Raw genomic sequence first — 15,053 nt, forward strand, 5'->3', positions numbered from 1 at the left:
AACCATACTTTTGTTTAAGTATCTGTAGAATGTTGAGTTAACTATTTCGTAACATTGCGTTATAGTTAAATACGCAAACTATTTGCGTACGTGACTGCCATAATATGATTGCAAATCATGGAAGACATTATCAACTGCAGTGATAACATACTCGTAACTTTTCCACACAGCTCTGATGTGCATATGTACCTACGTCAATTTAGCTCGTCATTTAAACATTTTGTTTTACGGGATCTACTTAGGTATTTCGTTAGATTGTGAGTAATGTTGATTCACTGTTGCTTCTTATTAGGTGTTTTCCTAGAAGTGACCAGATGACACTAAAAATATTGTATTGGAGACTAATGAAATTCATGTATTTGAAATGAAATTCATGTATTTGCAAGAATGCAGGTCAAAAACGTTACAAAAAAGGTAAATACAAAGTTCCAAATACATTCCGCCACATAATGGCATGCAATATTATTTACATTCTTAATTTAATTCTAAGCTTAATTCTAGGTGGAGTTCAAGTTCATCACGAGGTACTTCCCATTTGATTTGAGATGAAATTGTTAAATCCTTAATAAAATGACGCATGTGCGAATCGGATTCACACACGGTTATGACGTGGTTATGACGTGACCATCGCACAATTTTTGTATGTTTAGATTTAAGTATTTACTGTCAAACTAACTTCGGTTCAAAATGTCCCATAACCGTCTACTAGCTAACTATTTACTACAAAACATACAAATAACAAACAATACAATACCTACGTACCATACCTACAATAGTCTTAAGAACAATCTATATGCCTTACATTAAGTAACTAAAATTATTGCTGATTGGTTGTAACCAACTTCGTTATTACATAACTGTTTTTCATTGCATTGCACTTTTATAAATGGAACAAAAACTGCTCAAGAGACAAAAGAAAACGATTACTTAATTATTATTTATTTTTTGCGAGCAATGGCATTTTCAGTTGTTTCTGCGAATTAGACGGAGCGTGACAGGTCGACCTGAACTTGTCACAGATTCGATATGCAGATTAGATCAGGCTTCACTTTTTTTTATGAAAATCCATCGGTAACAGTTCCAAAATTTTACTACAGGAGACTGTTTATAATGAAGTTTTTAGGCTTTCCACGTTGAACTATTATTACAGTAATAATAACTCAACTCAATATCTTTCCTAGAGTTCTACACATATTAAAATTAATAACGTGACCTTGAGGTATTAATCAACTGCACAAACATTGTTGACCTAATTTTAATCAGTTATCACTACATACCTACAATCTACATAGTAACTGCTTGAATGAGTAACGTGAAAATTAACACTACTCCCACGCTATTCGCACGAGCCTTCAATGGTTAATCATTACCGTTTCTCACGTCATTTCGTTGCCAACTTAGACTCTTTAGAATAAAGTGCATTTTTCCTTGCAGCGAATGGCTCAAGTTTTTAGTTTACAAGAACAGGCTTGAGCAATGTAAACAGCATTTGTTCTCATGAAAGTACGTGCCTCCATCCACGTTCAGGTACCCCTGAACATGTGACAGTCTTGGGTGGCATCCAGATTGCGAACGGGAGTCATTTCCGTAATTATAAGGAAAATATGATTTTATTTTCAAGAAGAGAATGACTCCAGGAAGTAATATTTTCCTTTGCGCCAGAAACAGAAGTGCTTTATATTATACTAATGACGGGAAATAAATATTTTAGTAATACAGAGATAATTATCTTTATTTTGTTATTGTTCATTTAAGTGTATATAGATACAAAACAATAGTTGGTACGTATTTCTATCCACTTACCTATGCTACTATTCGGAATAGTAATAGCGGAATGACTATAACACGTGGTTATGGTCACACGTGACATACTGTTTCCGTGCGTTTTCTTTAGTTTGTTCATTGCGTAAGGTATTATGACGTCGGCACCATCTTAGGTAGATAAAAATAGACGATAACACTAATGGGGGTGTGACCGCATGACTTGTTGTTTTTGTAATTATTTGCCAAACTGTAGATGAAATCATTTTGCCAAATATTTAAATAGATACGTAGAGCAGTGAGCCTGTTGTGTGAAAATATGGTGGTTTACATGTTTAAATCAAAGTGTTTGTTAATAAATAATATTCATTTAAAAATTGCCACTTCCTTAATCCTCTGGCGATCTACGAGCAGGGTCATATTTTGCCAAAGGCTAAGTTTAACCATACAGCGGGGAAATGCGGCCAGTGTCCTGGGGACTTAGCCCCAGATGACATTAGGTTTCGTCTAAAATTGATATTTTATATTTTATAAATATTGTAAATATATATTATGAGTCGAGAAAAAAAAGACCTCAAATACGAGCTGTACAATGTCAACAATTCCGGTAAGTTTCGTGAGTGAGTAAGCTTGACCTCGTGATGCATTAGTGTCTAACAATGGCGAAAGTCCAGATCCGGTGTTAACTATAATATCGTGTTAGTTTCGTTATCGTGAATGTTTCAGGGTCAGAAGCTAGTGTGATTACGTTATCAATCACTGAATTATCTATGCGATAGAACGTTTCAGATTATATTGGGACAAATCGTCCTTAGATGTGGCATGACAGGTGGTGGGCTCACCACGGCCAAGGTTAGTACTATTAGCATACTATAAAGGTAGGTATATTTACTGATTTTTTTTTCAATGTTATCATATAATAAAATACAAATGGAACGGAGCGAAATGGAACCGTAGCAAGTTGATTTACTGTTATAAATATTACTATGCGAAAATGGAAAAATGAGCAAACCAATAAAAGAAGGCATTATTTACCTATTTTTTGTTGCAATCTCTTTTATGTTACGTTTATTAAACTTCTAATTTCCAGTAAGTGATCTAGTATTCTTTATCACCCGGTTTATGGTATATGGTATAGTACATATGTACCTACTTAATAACTACATATTATGTATTGTAAATTATATTTTCGGTCTGGGTAGCAAACACAATGTCGTTTATCATCTATAGGTACACATTTTGAACTTTTCATATGCAACATCTAATTAACATATGTACCCTACCTTTAACCTTTTGAACGCCACAGACGGCAAATGACGTCAACGCAAAATCGTGACAACGACGCCAAAGACGGCATTTGCCGTCGATCGTTTTTTGATGAAAATCTACTGAAAAACACCCCACATTTGTGGTAGGCATTATTTATTCACAAAACTAAATTTTACCCCCGTGGCGTTAGTGGCACGGCAAATGGATGCGCCGTCTGGCGTTCAAAAGTTTAAACAATAGATCGATATACCTTTTAGTGAGAAAAGTTAAATAAAATATTTAAAAGACATTGTGTTTGCTAATACCCAGACCGAAAATACTAATTTACAATACATATAAGTAACCGAGATAGAGGAAACTCGATCATTTACTGGAAATTAGAAATTTAATAAACTTAACTAAGATTGCAAGAAAACCTAGGTAAATAATGCCTTCTTTCAAGATTTTGGTCTATATCTTTATATAATATCTGTAATATAGGTATATATTATTTTTTTTCAAATTGTTAAGATTGCGGCCACATTTGGCTAAAAAATGTAAGAAATGGACACGAGTTAGCACTGATTGTGTTTCTGCCTATAAGACGTTAACAGCTGGGATGGTCACTGGATGGTATTGACACGAGTATGGTAATGTCCGATAAGCGGTTGCTAAGTTGTCAGATTATAAAGTATAATCATAATTAGGTGTTTACATATAGTTTATTATATATTATAGTATAATATTTACATGGTAGTATTTACATATAGTTATGTACATGTTACGTACTTATATTTAGATATTTTCTCCTGAGTTATGAATGTTTTTAACCATTTAACCGCCAGCAATTTTTGATCGAGCGTGCTAGTGTCGCCAACGACAGTAATTGTAGCACGCAGAGTAAGGTTGGCATAGTTACGGGAGTTATAAATGTGCTGTAAAAACCAAATCAGATCCTTGTCTTATTTATCAGACTGTGGCGAAATGAGCTGGATATGTAATGTCTTATATATCAGACCCTGGCGGTTAAAGGGTTAATTGTATTTTTTATATATATTATCGTATACAGTGAAACCTGGATAAGTGAAACTTCAAGGGACGAGCAGATTTGTCTCACTTAAAGAGGTATTTCACTTACCCAGGCTCTCAGTTAGCCAGGTACAAATAAATGTCTGTCTCATTTACAGAGGGTCCCATTAATAGAGGTGAGAATAGAGGATATAATTTCAGTTATAGAGGTGGTTAATAAGTTATTTTGTAATTATCTTTAAAAATAAATAAGGTAAAATAATCCTTGTCCCTAAATATTTTTTAAGTCTGTTTAAATATTTCTTTGAATTTATTTTGAATGATTCTCCAAAGGACAGATTTTTTCAATTAAATTTGATACGGACTTCATTGCGTCTTAGAAATGTATTAAATGAAAATCTGTTTATTCGTGTTACTTATCGAAATTTCAGCTTTCGTTTTGATAGTTTTAACTACATAAAGTAACTAAATTAAACTTGAAGTCGTTTAGACACAATTAAGCAAATGCGGAATTTGTGCATAGACTAAGAGTTAGTAAGAATACGGAAATTGATCAATAAAGTCCAAGTTAGAGAGGTCATAGATTGACGTTATCTCAGATACAGAGGTCAATTCCTATACAATTCTAAAAAAACAATTAGGAAAATGTAATCTTATAAATATAGTCTCAGTAAAAGAGGTAAAATACACTCTCTGTCTCACTTATAGAGGTAAATGTGACTATAAAATCACAACAGCTAATCCCAGTTATAGAGGTTCGTTTTATCTCACTAACAGAGGTAATTCAGTGCTAAAGTGTCGGGACCGCACCATGAGTCCCAGCTATAGAGGTTTCTCACTTATCCAGGTCCCACTTAACCAGGTTTCACTGTATATATGTATATAGTACAAACAATATACGCCTTATTGCGCTACTGTGGATGTAGGGCAATTTGTGTAGAGTTAGACCAAGATAACTTAGCAGCGATTTTGAAAGCCAAGGCTGTGTAAATGTTCTTTTAAACGTCAAACTTCTATTCATGAAATTATGTCGTTTACACACAAGTAACACTGGCGCACTCTGTGCTTTCAAAATCGCTGCTAACTTAGCTTGGTCTGACTCTGAAATTTACTCATAATAGGTATTTATTTATTTACGTTATGCGGTTTAAAAAAAATCTGTTAAATAAGTAAATATCTCTGGTCTAGAAACGCAAGATAGAATTCACTTGCATAAAATTTCTAGATTGATTTAAGCAAATTGTAGCTACATTCCAATATTTATAAAAAAAAAATAGTTATCAATCAAAATAATATTTTTAAGATAAGAAAAACTTGGCGAAAGAATTGCAGATAGATAGATAGATAGATAGATAGATAGATAAAGCATTTATTGTCACAACAGGGATTTTAAATTACAATTTTTTTACACACTTAAGCTATACTTAACCTAGACAGTATATGTATAAATAAGCTCTAATTACATTCTATGTGACAATTGGACAGTCTCAGCTAATGTGCTGGAAGCCCCGCCTTTTATTGCGTGGTTTCAGCGCTGGTTTTCAGCCTGCCCGAAATTGAGGCGGTGACACAAGGCGACTGCTAAGTACTAACTACTAACTTATACTATATTAATTACTATATTGTATTTATTTATAGGATTAAAAAATGACTTAACCGAAACAAAAGTAAAGAGCAAATTTAGCTAAAAAGAGTGAATAATAAGTAGGTAATTTAATTATTTATTGACATTACTAGATAAATTAATAAGATTATAATAGGTAGGTACACTGAATATGGAGTATTAAAGTCAATTTGCCTTTTAAGCAACACGGTTCTCAATTTATCTTTAAACGATGTTTGGGACATGTTAAGTCGAAGAGGTGGGGGCAGGTTGTTCCATATTTTTGCTGCACTGACTTTAAATCCGCCTCTACATCCTTTAGTTTTGTGTTTAGGAATGACTGCCTTGTTTAATATTTTGCTACGCGTATTAAAATGGTGTTGATCTTTTGCCCATGCAATTTTTTTAAATAGGTATTTAGGTCTTTTTGTGTGTACAACTTTGTGCACGAACGAAGCCATGTGCAATTCCCGTCGTGAGTTCATTTTTTAGGATTCCCTTCTCGTTAAGGTAGGGAGTGATGTGCGCCCTACGAGGAACATTAAAACAAAACCTCGCACATGCGTTTTGCACACGCTGAATGGCTTGTGCAGTTTTGTTAAGTATCCTGGGCCCGTACACAGTGTCACAATAATTAAACTGTGAGAGAACTAAAGAATCGGCTAGCAAGATTCTTACCTTTTCAGATAGATACTCTCTGAGTCCGTATAAAACCTTGAGACGGTAAAACGCGTTCCGAATCTTTCCGTTTACGTGCTCTATATAGCGCAGTTCGCCATCCATAATTAAACCGAGATTTCTGGCTGTGTGTGATACCTCGAGACGTTGCGAGTTGATTTCTAGATTGGGTTGAAAATTCGCTATTTTCTGGCATTGAAGTTTTGTTCCCAAAATGAGATATTTTGTTTTTGTAGGGTTGAGAATAAGGTGGTTATTTAGTGCCCAGTTATAAATATTATTTAAATCTTCGTTTATCATTTCTACAGCTTTGAGAGTGTCTTTAGGGTCAAAAGAGAGATAGAGCTGGGTGTCATCGGCGTAAAGATGTAGTTTACAATAGTTTAGACAGTGTTGTAGATCAGTAGTAAAAAGAGTAAACAGGATAGGGCTCAAAATCGAGCCTTGGGGCGTGCCCTTTTCAATTAATTTTACTGATGACTTTAAGTGATTTCCCGTGTCCGTTTCTGTATCTGCCTACGCCCTGTCAGATATGAGGAAAACCAGTTACGTGCAGTTGGTGCGATTCCATAATACGTCATCTTTTCTAGAAGTAGTTCTATATTGACGCAATCGAATGCTCTGGAGAAGTCTAGAAGCACAAGAATACTGCCTTTCCCTTCATCTGAAGCACTAATGATGTCATCTGTTACATGAGCAGTTACAGATCACACATGCTTCAAGTGTTTATTGCGGCATATGTATATTAGTTATCTCTCGAGTTTAATCTTTTATCTCTATACTTTTATTTCTGTTCTCTCGATAATATTTGCAATAAAACGTAGACGGTTGGAATCACAATATTAGGTATATACTTAGGTATCAATATAGTACATTTATGGTATAAATACAATAGAAGCTTGTTAATGAAACATGTTTGCAAATCGGTATTGGTTTACGCAAGAGATTTGTGTGTACAAAGTGTACAAACAATAAACAATTATTAAAATGACTTCGTTAGTTTATTTATTTTTTGGTTAAAGGTCAAATAAACGAAGAAACTGTGTTTTTGTTGTCCTTAAATTTATTATAAAAGGGGCCCTATGTTCTTCAATTGCTGTGGCGTTTTTCGCGACATTGCTGTTTCCAATGTCGCGAAAAACACCACAGCCTATATTTTCGTTTGAAAATTACAAGATTTTGAGTTGTACCTATTAAATATAAGTAATAACTAATATCATTTAATACAAATCTCGGTCAAACATGTTTATTGGGATGTGGGTATTAAGGTTTTAATTTCTTTGCATTCAAGTTAGGTTCGAGCTGAATACATCGTTAGATAGATCCCCAATAATATGTAGAGCCTGGTAGAGCTGATCAATTAGTTGATAAGCATGGAATTTGTTAACATAGAAATCATGACCTATGCCAAATATTTTTACAGTTACCTACCTGTATGTTAATTTTTAACAGTCGAAAATACTAAAAAATGTTTTTATTTTACTTTTAACTTTACGCTTTATGATGAAGCCAGTAAGTTACCTAGGTAAGCTAGGTGCGAGTATCATTAGATAGATGTATATTTGTGAAGAGCTTCTTTTTATATAAAATCAAAAATGCACAAACTTGTAAAGCCGACGGACTTTCCGCTGTAAAACATCTAAATGTTTTATTGCATCAGCGTTTAGTAAGAAAGTAAAACTCACACATAAGCCTTAGTTTCTTGCACGCGGACCAGCGTGGATTTGAAGATGTCGTAAGCCACTTTGGAGTACTGCGTGGACACGGCCAGCAGGTCCGGCTGGTAGGCCACCTCCCTCTGCTTCTCCTCATTCTCAGGGTCTGTGACTATTCCATGCTTCCTCTTCATGCGTTCCAAGCTGTTGGTCTTCTTCGGCGGCGGCGGCAGCGGCGCACTGTCCGCGGCGACGTCACGAGTGCACATATTACACATATTTTTTTTAAAGATCTGTTTCGCGCGGGAAGCGAGTAACGTGTGGCCGATGCGCGCGCGTTCACGAATATAAGTATAGCATTTCTTAGCCCCACCATTGCGCGGTGACGTTCGCAAGGAACGCCTTTCTTCGATAAGGGTTTGATTTGAAGATTTGCTTGTAGTTAGGTAGAGGCTACGATTGTGCATGCAATTTACTGATGTTGATGCGAATGGGTAGCGCAATTTAAATGATTGATTGATATTTAATGTGAAAACACTGAAAACATACAGTTTTCACATTGAGTATATACAATTTATGTCATGAAAAATAAGATAAAGAATCGTAGGTACCTAATGTATCATCAAGTCTTAATAAATGTAAAAAAATACTGAAATGTAATAGTAGATTGGGTCACAAGGGAGCAAAATGACATATTTACGGCGAGGGCGTACATTGAATCCTGGACGAAGCGAAGAATTCTAAAATAAAATCCTGATCGTAGTGAGTGTAGTGATTCAAGTGTTAACGTTAACGCCCGAGATGGAAATAATTTTGCTACCATGTGGCACATACTGCTTTTCACATCACATATCAGGAAATTATTGTTTCAAAATATGATTAAAACTAAAAAAATAGTATGCATAAAAGAAAAAAAAATCATGTCCTAGAACAGGAAAGTGCCATTTTGATCACTCCTAGCAGAGAAGAAAAAGCGCTTTTACGAATAGGTAACGTGAAAACGCTCTGTAGTTCCTTTGAGGCTATCATTTATGTAGTACGCGAGCAATAAACTTCATTAAACATAAATAATTAAATACTGACTAAAAGCGCCTTGGCCTTTTACCTGGAAGTATATATTTTACGATTGATATCTATCTCACTATCATCCTTGTTTTCATTTTAATAGATTCTTAAATAATACCTATTATGCACTTAAATAAATAATGATTATGGGACTGTAAAGAAACAAAAATTACCTATTATGATAATCAATATATATGACACCGTAAGATTGTGAACCCGTTAGTTTATAATCTAACGTAGGTTAGGTTAGGTTAGATTATAATCTCCCTACCGTCAGTTTATAATGTAACTAGCGAGATTATAATATGACGAGTGTTTACAATTTTACGGTGACATATATAATAAAAGAAAGTCTACAATGTGCGTGCCGCAAAAACTCGGAAATGAGTCCCGATACGATCGAGGAAGTTAAGTATATGGTGCGGTAGCCCTCTATGTCCCGTCCATGAAGAAGTTTTCGTTTTTACCTGAAGGGTGTGCGTTTGAAGGTATAAGGGCTGAAAGTTTCGCCCAGACCCAGACACAGAAGCAGTAATTTTGTTTTTTTGAATTTTGAACCTTAACTTAATAAACGAAAGTTCAGAATAGATCGTGAAATATATACGTACAAACATTTGTACCTGGTACGTACAAACGTTTCTAGAACAGAACAGTCCAGAACATTCGGGAGTATTCGAGAGCATTCCATAGCATTTCAGAACCTTCTGGAATTTTATCGAATGTCCGAGAACATCCTAGATCACTGTGGAACATTCCAGAACACTTTCGAATGGTCTGGTATATAAAGCAAGAACCGTCGTGAGGTTCGAATATTCGAGAACACCCCAGAATATTCTGGAATGTTGTCGAATAGTCGGAAATGGCCTAGAATCCAGGATCCCAGATCATTGTGGAACGTTCCAGAACACACTGAAATGTGGAATGTTCTACAACATTGTGGACTACTTAAAGCCTTTTTTGTATTTCCATGAAGAATATTCCCATTTTTACCTGAAGGGCGGTGCTTTTGATGATATAAAGGCAGATAATTTCGCCCTCTAGACATTTCTAGAACAGTCTAGAATATTCCGCAACATTTCAGGACATTCTGTAATGTCGTCGAATGTTCGAGAAAAATTCCAGATCATTATGGAATATTCCAGAACACTCTCGAATGTTGTAGAATATGCTGGAATATTGGGGGCCATTAGATTCTTTTTACAACTACCACACAATCACATGTCAACTCTCTGAGCGAAGCCGGGTACCTGAGCTAGTACGAGATTTTATCTCTTGAGAGACAGACGGACGGACGGACGGACGGACAACAAAGTGATCCTATAAGGGTTCCGTTTTTTCTTTTTGAGATACGGAAACCTAAAAATAAACACGCATACTTACATGCAATGGAATTTATAAGGCATGTGATTGTATAATCCTCGTATGTACCGGAGCGGGCATTTATTTGTATACCGACTGTATAAACAACGCATTTTTAATTTTGCACGAAAAGCCTGTGCTTAAAAGGTAATGTGTGAACAACGCGCGTGTACGAATAATTATAAGTGAAATGAGGCCCTTATATATTATATAAAGGCGTGGTTGATAAGGGGTTTATAAGATTTGCTCATACATTAGCTGCAAAATAATGGAAAATCCTATTTTAGAGGATCGAATCAGTCATTGGGAAATTCAAAGGAAAATTATTATTGGAACTCAACTAGCACTCCTTCTATTTATCAATACGAAAAGTACATTTTCGAGTTGAATGCATTTAGATCGAGCAGTGATATGATAAATAAATGTAAATATAGATGTGACTCATTTTCATGGATACAATGTTTATCAGATTTTCTTCAGATACCTCACTCATAAAGGGCCGCCGGGCACTTGCGTTCGGAAGCTGACGTCGGGCGCGATGACTCTTGCAAGGGTCGTTTTCCGTTTCACGAAATATAAGAACATCGTTAACAATTGTTTAATTGTCTATGTTCTTGTTTTGATATTTCATGAAAAAAAGGACGGACTGGCCGGACATCCGAGATCGGATTCGTTCGAGCGAGTGTGGATCTGTCGGTCAGTCTGATGAAAGAGATTGGAAAGCTTTACACCACAAGTTGATATTTATATATACATATTTTGATAAATATTTTATATCAGTTCTGTTGCTTCTTTAATTTCACCTCTGTTACTCATATCTCGTATAACATATAATTATCATACTACCTAATCATATACCTCTATTATTGGTAAACCTATTTCTATTTATAACTTTTTATGTAGTCAGCGAACGAAATGCAACTGTCACTGTCACACATGGAAGAGTGATAGAGAGAGAGAGAGACACAAAGCGTTGCGCTATCGTAGCGCAAGCGATTGTCATCTTGGCTTTTAGGCACAGGTGACTGAGGTGATCGCCCTAACTAAGCTCATAAATACTACCACTTTACTGGATACCACCGTAACTTGGATTTGGATGGTTTTTTGAATGTACATAGTAATGGCAGCTGTAGTAGTAGGGTGCTCGTTCTCACTGATTTGCCGTCGGAGAGTTTCCAACTTGCAAAATTTGGAAGAAAAACAATCTAAACATTTTTTTAGATAAGAATAGAATTTTTTTGTTTCCAAGATGAAAGTTTTCTTTGTTTTTATGATTGCTGCAGCGTTGTCAGCAGGAAATGGGCAAGGTCTCTGGCAACATTGAGAAACGGATCAAACGGCCTAATCCCGACAGCAATGCGGCAACGGCTTAATTTTAGAGCGTGTATTCGCCGTGTACCTAAGTCATGATGAAAACGTAAAATTTGTGCGAAAATGAAATGAGTAGGTACTATCAACAGTTGATAGTACTGATATCGTTATTTACTACTGAAGAAAAAGTGATCTAGCTCTTCAGTGGGGGAGGCCGGATTCGAACCGGCACCTTGAGCCTTCAGCTATTAACGACGCCTGGGCCTCTAGGCAACCCCGTCACTGTGGTAATCGTCCTAATTCGATTTGTTCCCAAAGCTATAAGTTTAACTTAGTTACCCTAACTCTTAGAAACAGTTTTAATGAATAGATAAGCTCAGTTCTGACATGTCACCCGCCTTGTAGTAATTAAAATAAGTGTGTCGCAACGAAATCTAGCGACCTGGCCCACTTAGGCGATCTACGTGCTGGGTCTCAGCTGTGATGAGGGCTAACATGATGTCTGGCCAGTACTTGAATTAGTGGGGACCTAATCTAGATGAATTCGAGCGCCCTGTAACTTTCCGTCTTCTAAGATTCTTCTGGCTTTGTTAATACAAATTGAGTGGAAAAATAAAAATTTAAGAGATCCCTTACATTTTACATACTTAAATAGGAATCACGAGGCCGATTTTAAAGTTGTATAAAATTAGTTTTTAACGTGTTCAAAAAGGCGGGTACCTCAATTCATAGGGGTTTGAGTTTGCCTCGCTCCCGGAACAGTGTTTTTTTTTCTCCACTTTTCCTTTATTTCTAAGCCACCATTTATTTTTCAGGTACCTATAGGTAAGTACCTACTGACTTACAAAAGGGTATCAAGATAATCATTATAAACATAAGAAGTCATGCTAGCCTTCCAGGATACAGCGAGACGTATAGGGCTAACAACGCTCATATAAGGAACACTTTAAAATCTTTAAATTAATCATTTCAAGTTGGCCGTGCTGTGTGCTGCTGTGCATTTTATTATTACGTACAAAACAACTTTACTTACAGTTCATCTAAGTAACTCTAGTAGTTAGCAATGTATCGAATATTGCGTGCAAATTCTAGGACCGTCTAAATGGGGCTTAACATGCCACTTCCGGGTTCTTTCAAGTCTGCTAAGTTTTGGTGGATACGACATTCGACACAACTGATTTTATCCGTGTTCTTGTGACGTCGAGGCACAAGTCCATTATAATATGATTATCTCGTCATGCCATCCAACCTAAAACCTAAGCTTACAATCAGCGATAGGAGCGGCGTACCGTGAACTCATCTAGCCGTCGGCGAAATCGCATCTGCGAGGCCCTTTTCTGTCACTGTGCCCGAAGGGGCCTCGTGCGAGACCCCTCTTCGGGCGCGAGGCCGTGGGCGACGGTCCACTTCGCCCACGCCTAGCTACGCCACTGGCATCAGGCCCCGTAGACAACATGCCAATCGCTAACGCTACGTAGCGAACGAAACGCAACGGTCACTGTCACACTAATATGGAAGAGTGATAGAGATTCGATGGCGAAGCGATAGCGATTGTCACCTTGGCTAGGCCGCCAGTTTGTACGAGACGGAATCGAATTGCAGTCGTATCGTATTGAAAACTGCGCATTTCCATTCTTTTCCCCGCTTGGTAGGTACATTCAAGCTGGCACGTAGTCCCGAAATAACATTGCGATTAGTTAGGCGCCACTAATGTGTCATAGATAACTAATAGCCCTTATTCCTTATCTACTCTCTACACCTATTCGTTTGTTACTAAATAATTTATTTAATAAATGCAAAAGTAACTCTGTCTAGCCGTCTCTCTGTCTGTAACATCTTCATGCTTCTGTGAGATGTAATTTTGTATGGAAATCCTTACAAAGGATAGTTTTAATCCATCAACATGATCTCCCACGCAGACGAAGTCGCGTGAAGAAGCTAGTAAACATATATTTTTTATCTGTACATGAATTGTAATGGAGGGAATTTAAGGACCCTTAACCTTTTACGTAAAGAAAGTCGCGAGTGGCGAGAATGTAAACAAAATGGTCCAATCAATTCATAATACCTACTTTTTTACGACACAAATAATTTATGCACAATGTGAGTTTAAGGAATCATATAGGTACTTAAATCAGTTTAACCGAATTATAGTCACCTTTTTAGGGTTCCGTAGCCAAATGGCAAAAAACGGAACCCTTATAGATTCGTCATGTCTGTCTGTCTGTCTGTCCGTCTGTCCGTCTGTCTGTCCGTCCGTATGTCACAGCCACTTTTCTCCGAAACTATAAGAACTATACTGTTGATATTTGGTAAGTAGATGTATTCTGTGAACCGCATTAAGATTTTCACACAAAAATAGAAAAAAAACAATAAATTTTTGGGGTTCCCCATACTTTGAACTGAAACTCAAAAATTTTTTTTTCATCAAACCCATACGTTTGGGGTATCTATGGATAGGTCTTCAAAAATGATATTGAGGTTTCTAATATCATTTTTTTCTAAACTGAATAGTTTGCGCGAGAGACACTTCCAAAGTGGTAAAATGTGTGTCCCCCCCCCTGTAACTTCTAAAATAAGAGAATGATAAAACTAAAAAAAATATATGATGTACATTACCATGTAAACTTCCACCGAAAATTGGTTTGAACGAGATCTAGTAAGTAGTTTTTTTTTAATACGTCATAAATCGCCTAAATACGGAACCCTTCATGGGCGAGTCCGACTCGCACTTGGCCGCTTTTTTTTCTTTCGAGAACTAGTTTTTCTGCTCTGTACCTATAGCACAACCGAAGTTTAATCCCATGATTTTTGACAACTACATAATACCGTTGAAAGCTTAAAACAATGCGTCCGAGTCAACTACATCGTTTTGGACCCCGGGATTTACCTTATATCTCAATCCATTCTAATTCGGCGGATCTTTAATCGCGGATCGGCGGATCGGAGGCAGGGCGGACAAAGGTCGTAAATATCTGTGGCCGGGGATTTTTTGCAAGTTAACTTATTTTTATTATCGATGGATTTACCTATTCGTTGATTTGTATTATGTAGGCACAATAAGACTCTTATTTAACATTGGTATTTTGTACAACGATGGTTGAGAGCACACACTATTAAGGTGTCTGCCCACTACACCGTATCATACCATGACCGTGCTATGAACGTATCAGGCACGGAATGTAACCCGACACGGACTACTATGCCCACTACACCGTGTCTACATCGTTTCAGATGTGTACGCATCATCACTGGCCCACAACCTTTGATATGCTGACGAAAAACCGACACCGTGGCCATCCCATCGTCATCCCGGCGCGCCATAGCCATCCGACACCCTACCC

The 15,053-nt window shown here is 36.7% G+C and overlaps 1 protein-coding gene across 1 annotated transcript in view; it reads right to left on the reverse strand.

The window, feature by feature from the left end:
• LOC134663119 (transmembrane protein 205) overlaps positions 1-8,408 on the reverse strand; it is a 32,982-nt gene extending 24,574 nt beyond the window's left edge. Inside the window, exon 1 of the mRNA XM_063519454.1 lies at positions 8,005-8,408. Coding sequence (XP_063375524.1) covers positions 8,005-8,252 — 248 coding nt within the window. The 5' untranslated portion in view covers positions 8,253-8,408. The remainder of the gene's footprint in view (positions 1-8,004) is intronic.
• Between the last annotated feature and the right edge of the window lie 6,645 nt (positions 8,409-15,053).

This window comes from Cydia amplana, chromosome 4 (assembly GCF_948474715.1).
Source record: "Cydia amplana chromosome 4, ilCydAmpl1.1, whole genome shotgun sequence".
Lineage (NCBI taxonomy): Eukaryota > Metazoa > Arthropoda > Insecta > Lepidoptera > Tortricidae > Cydia > Cydia amplana.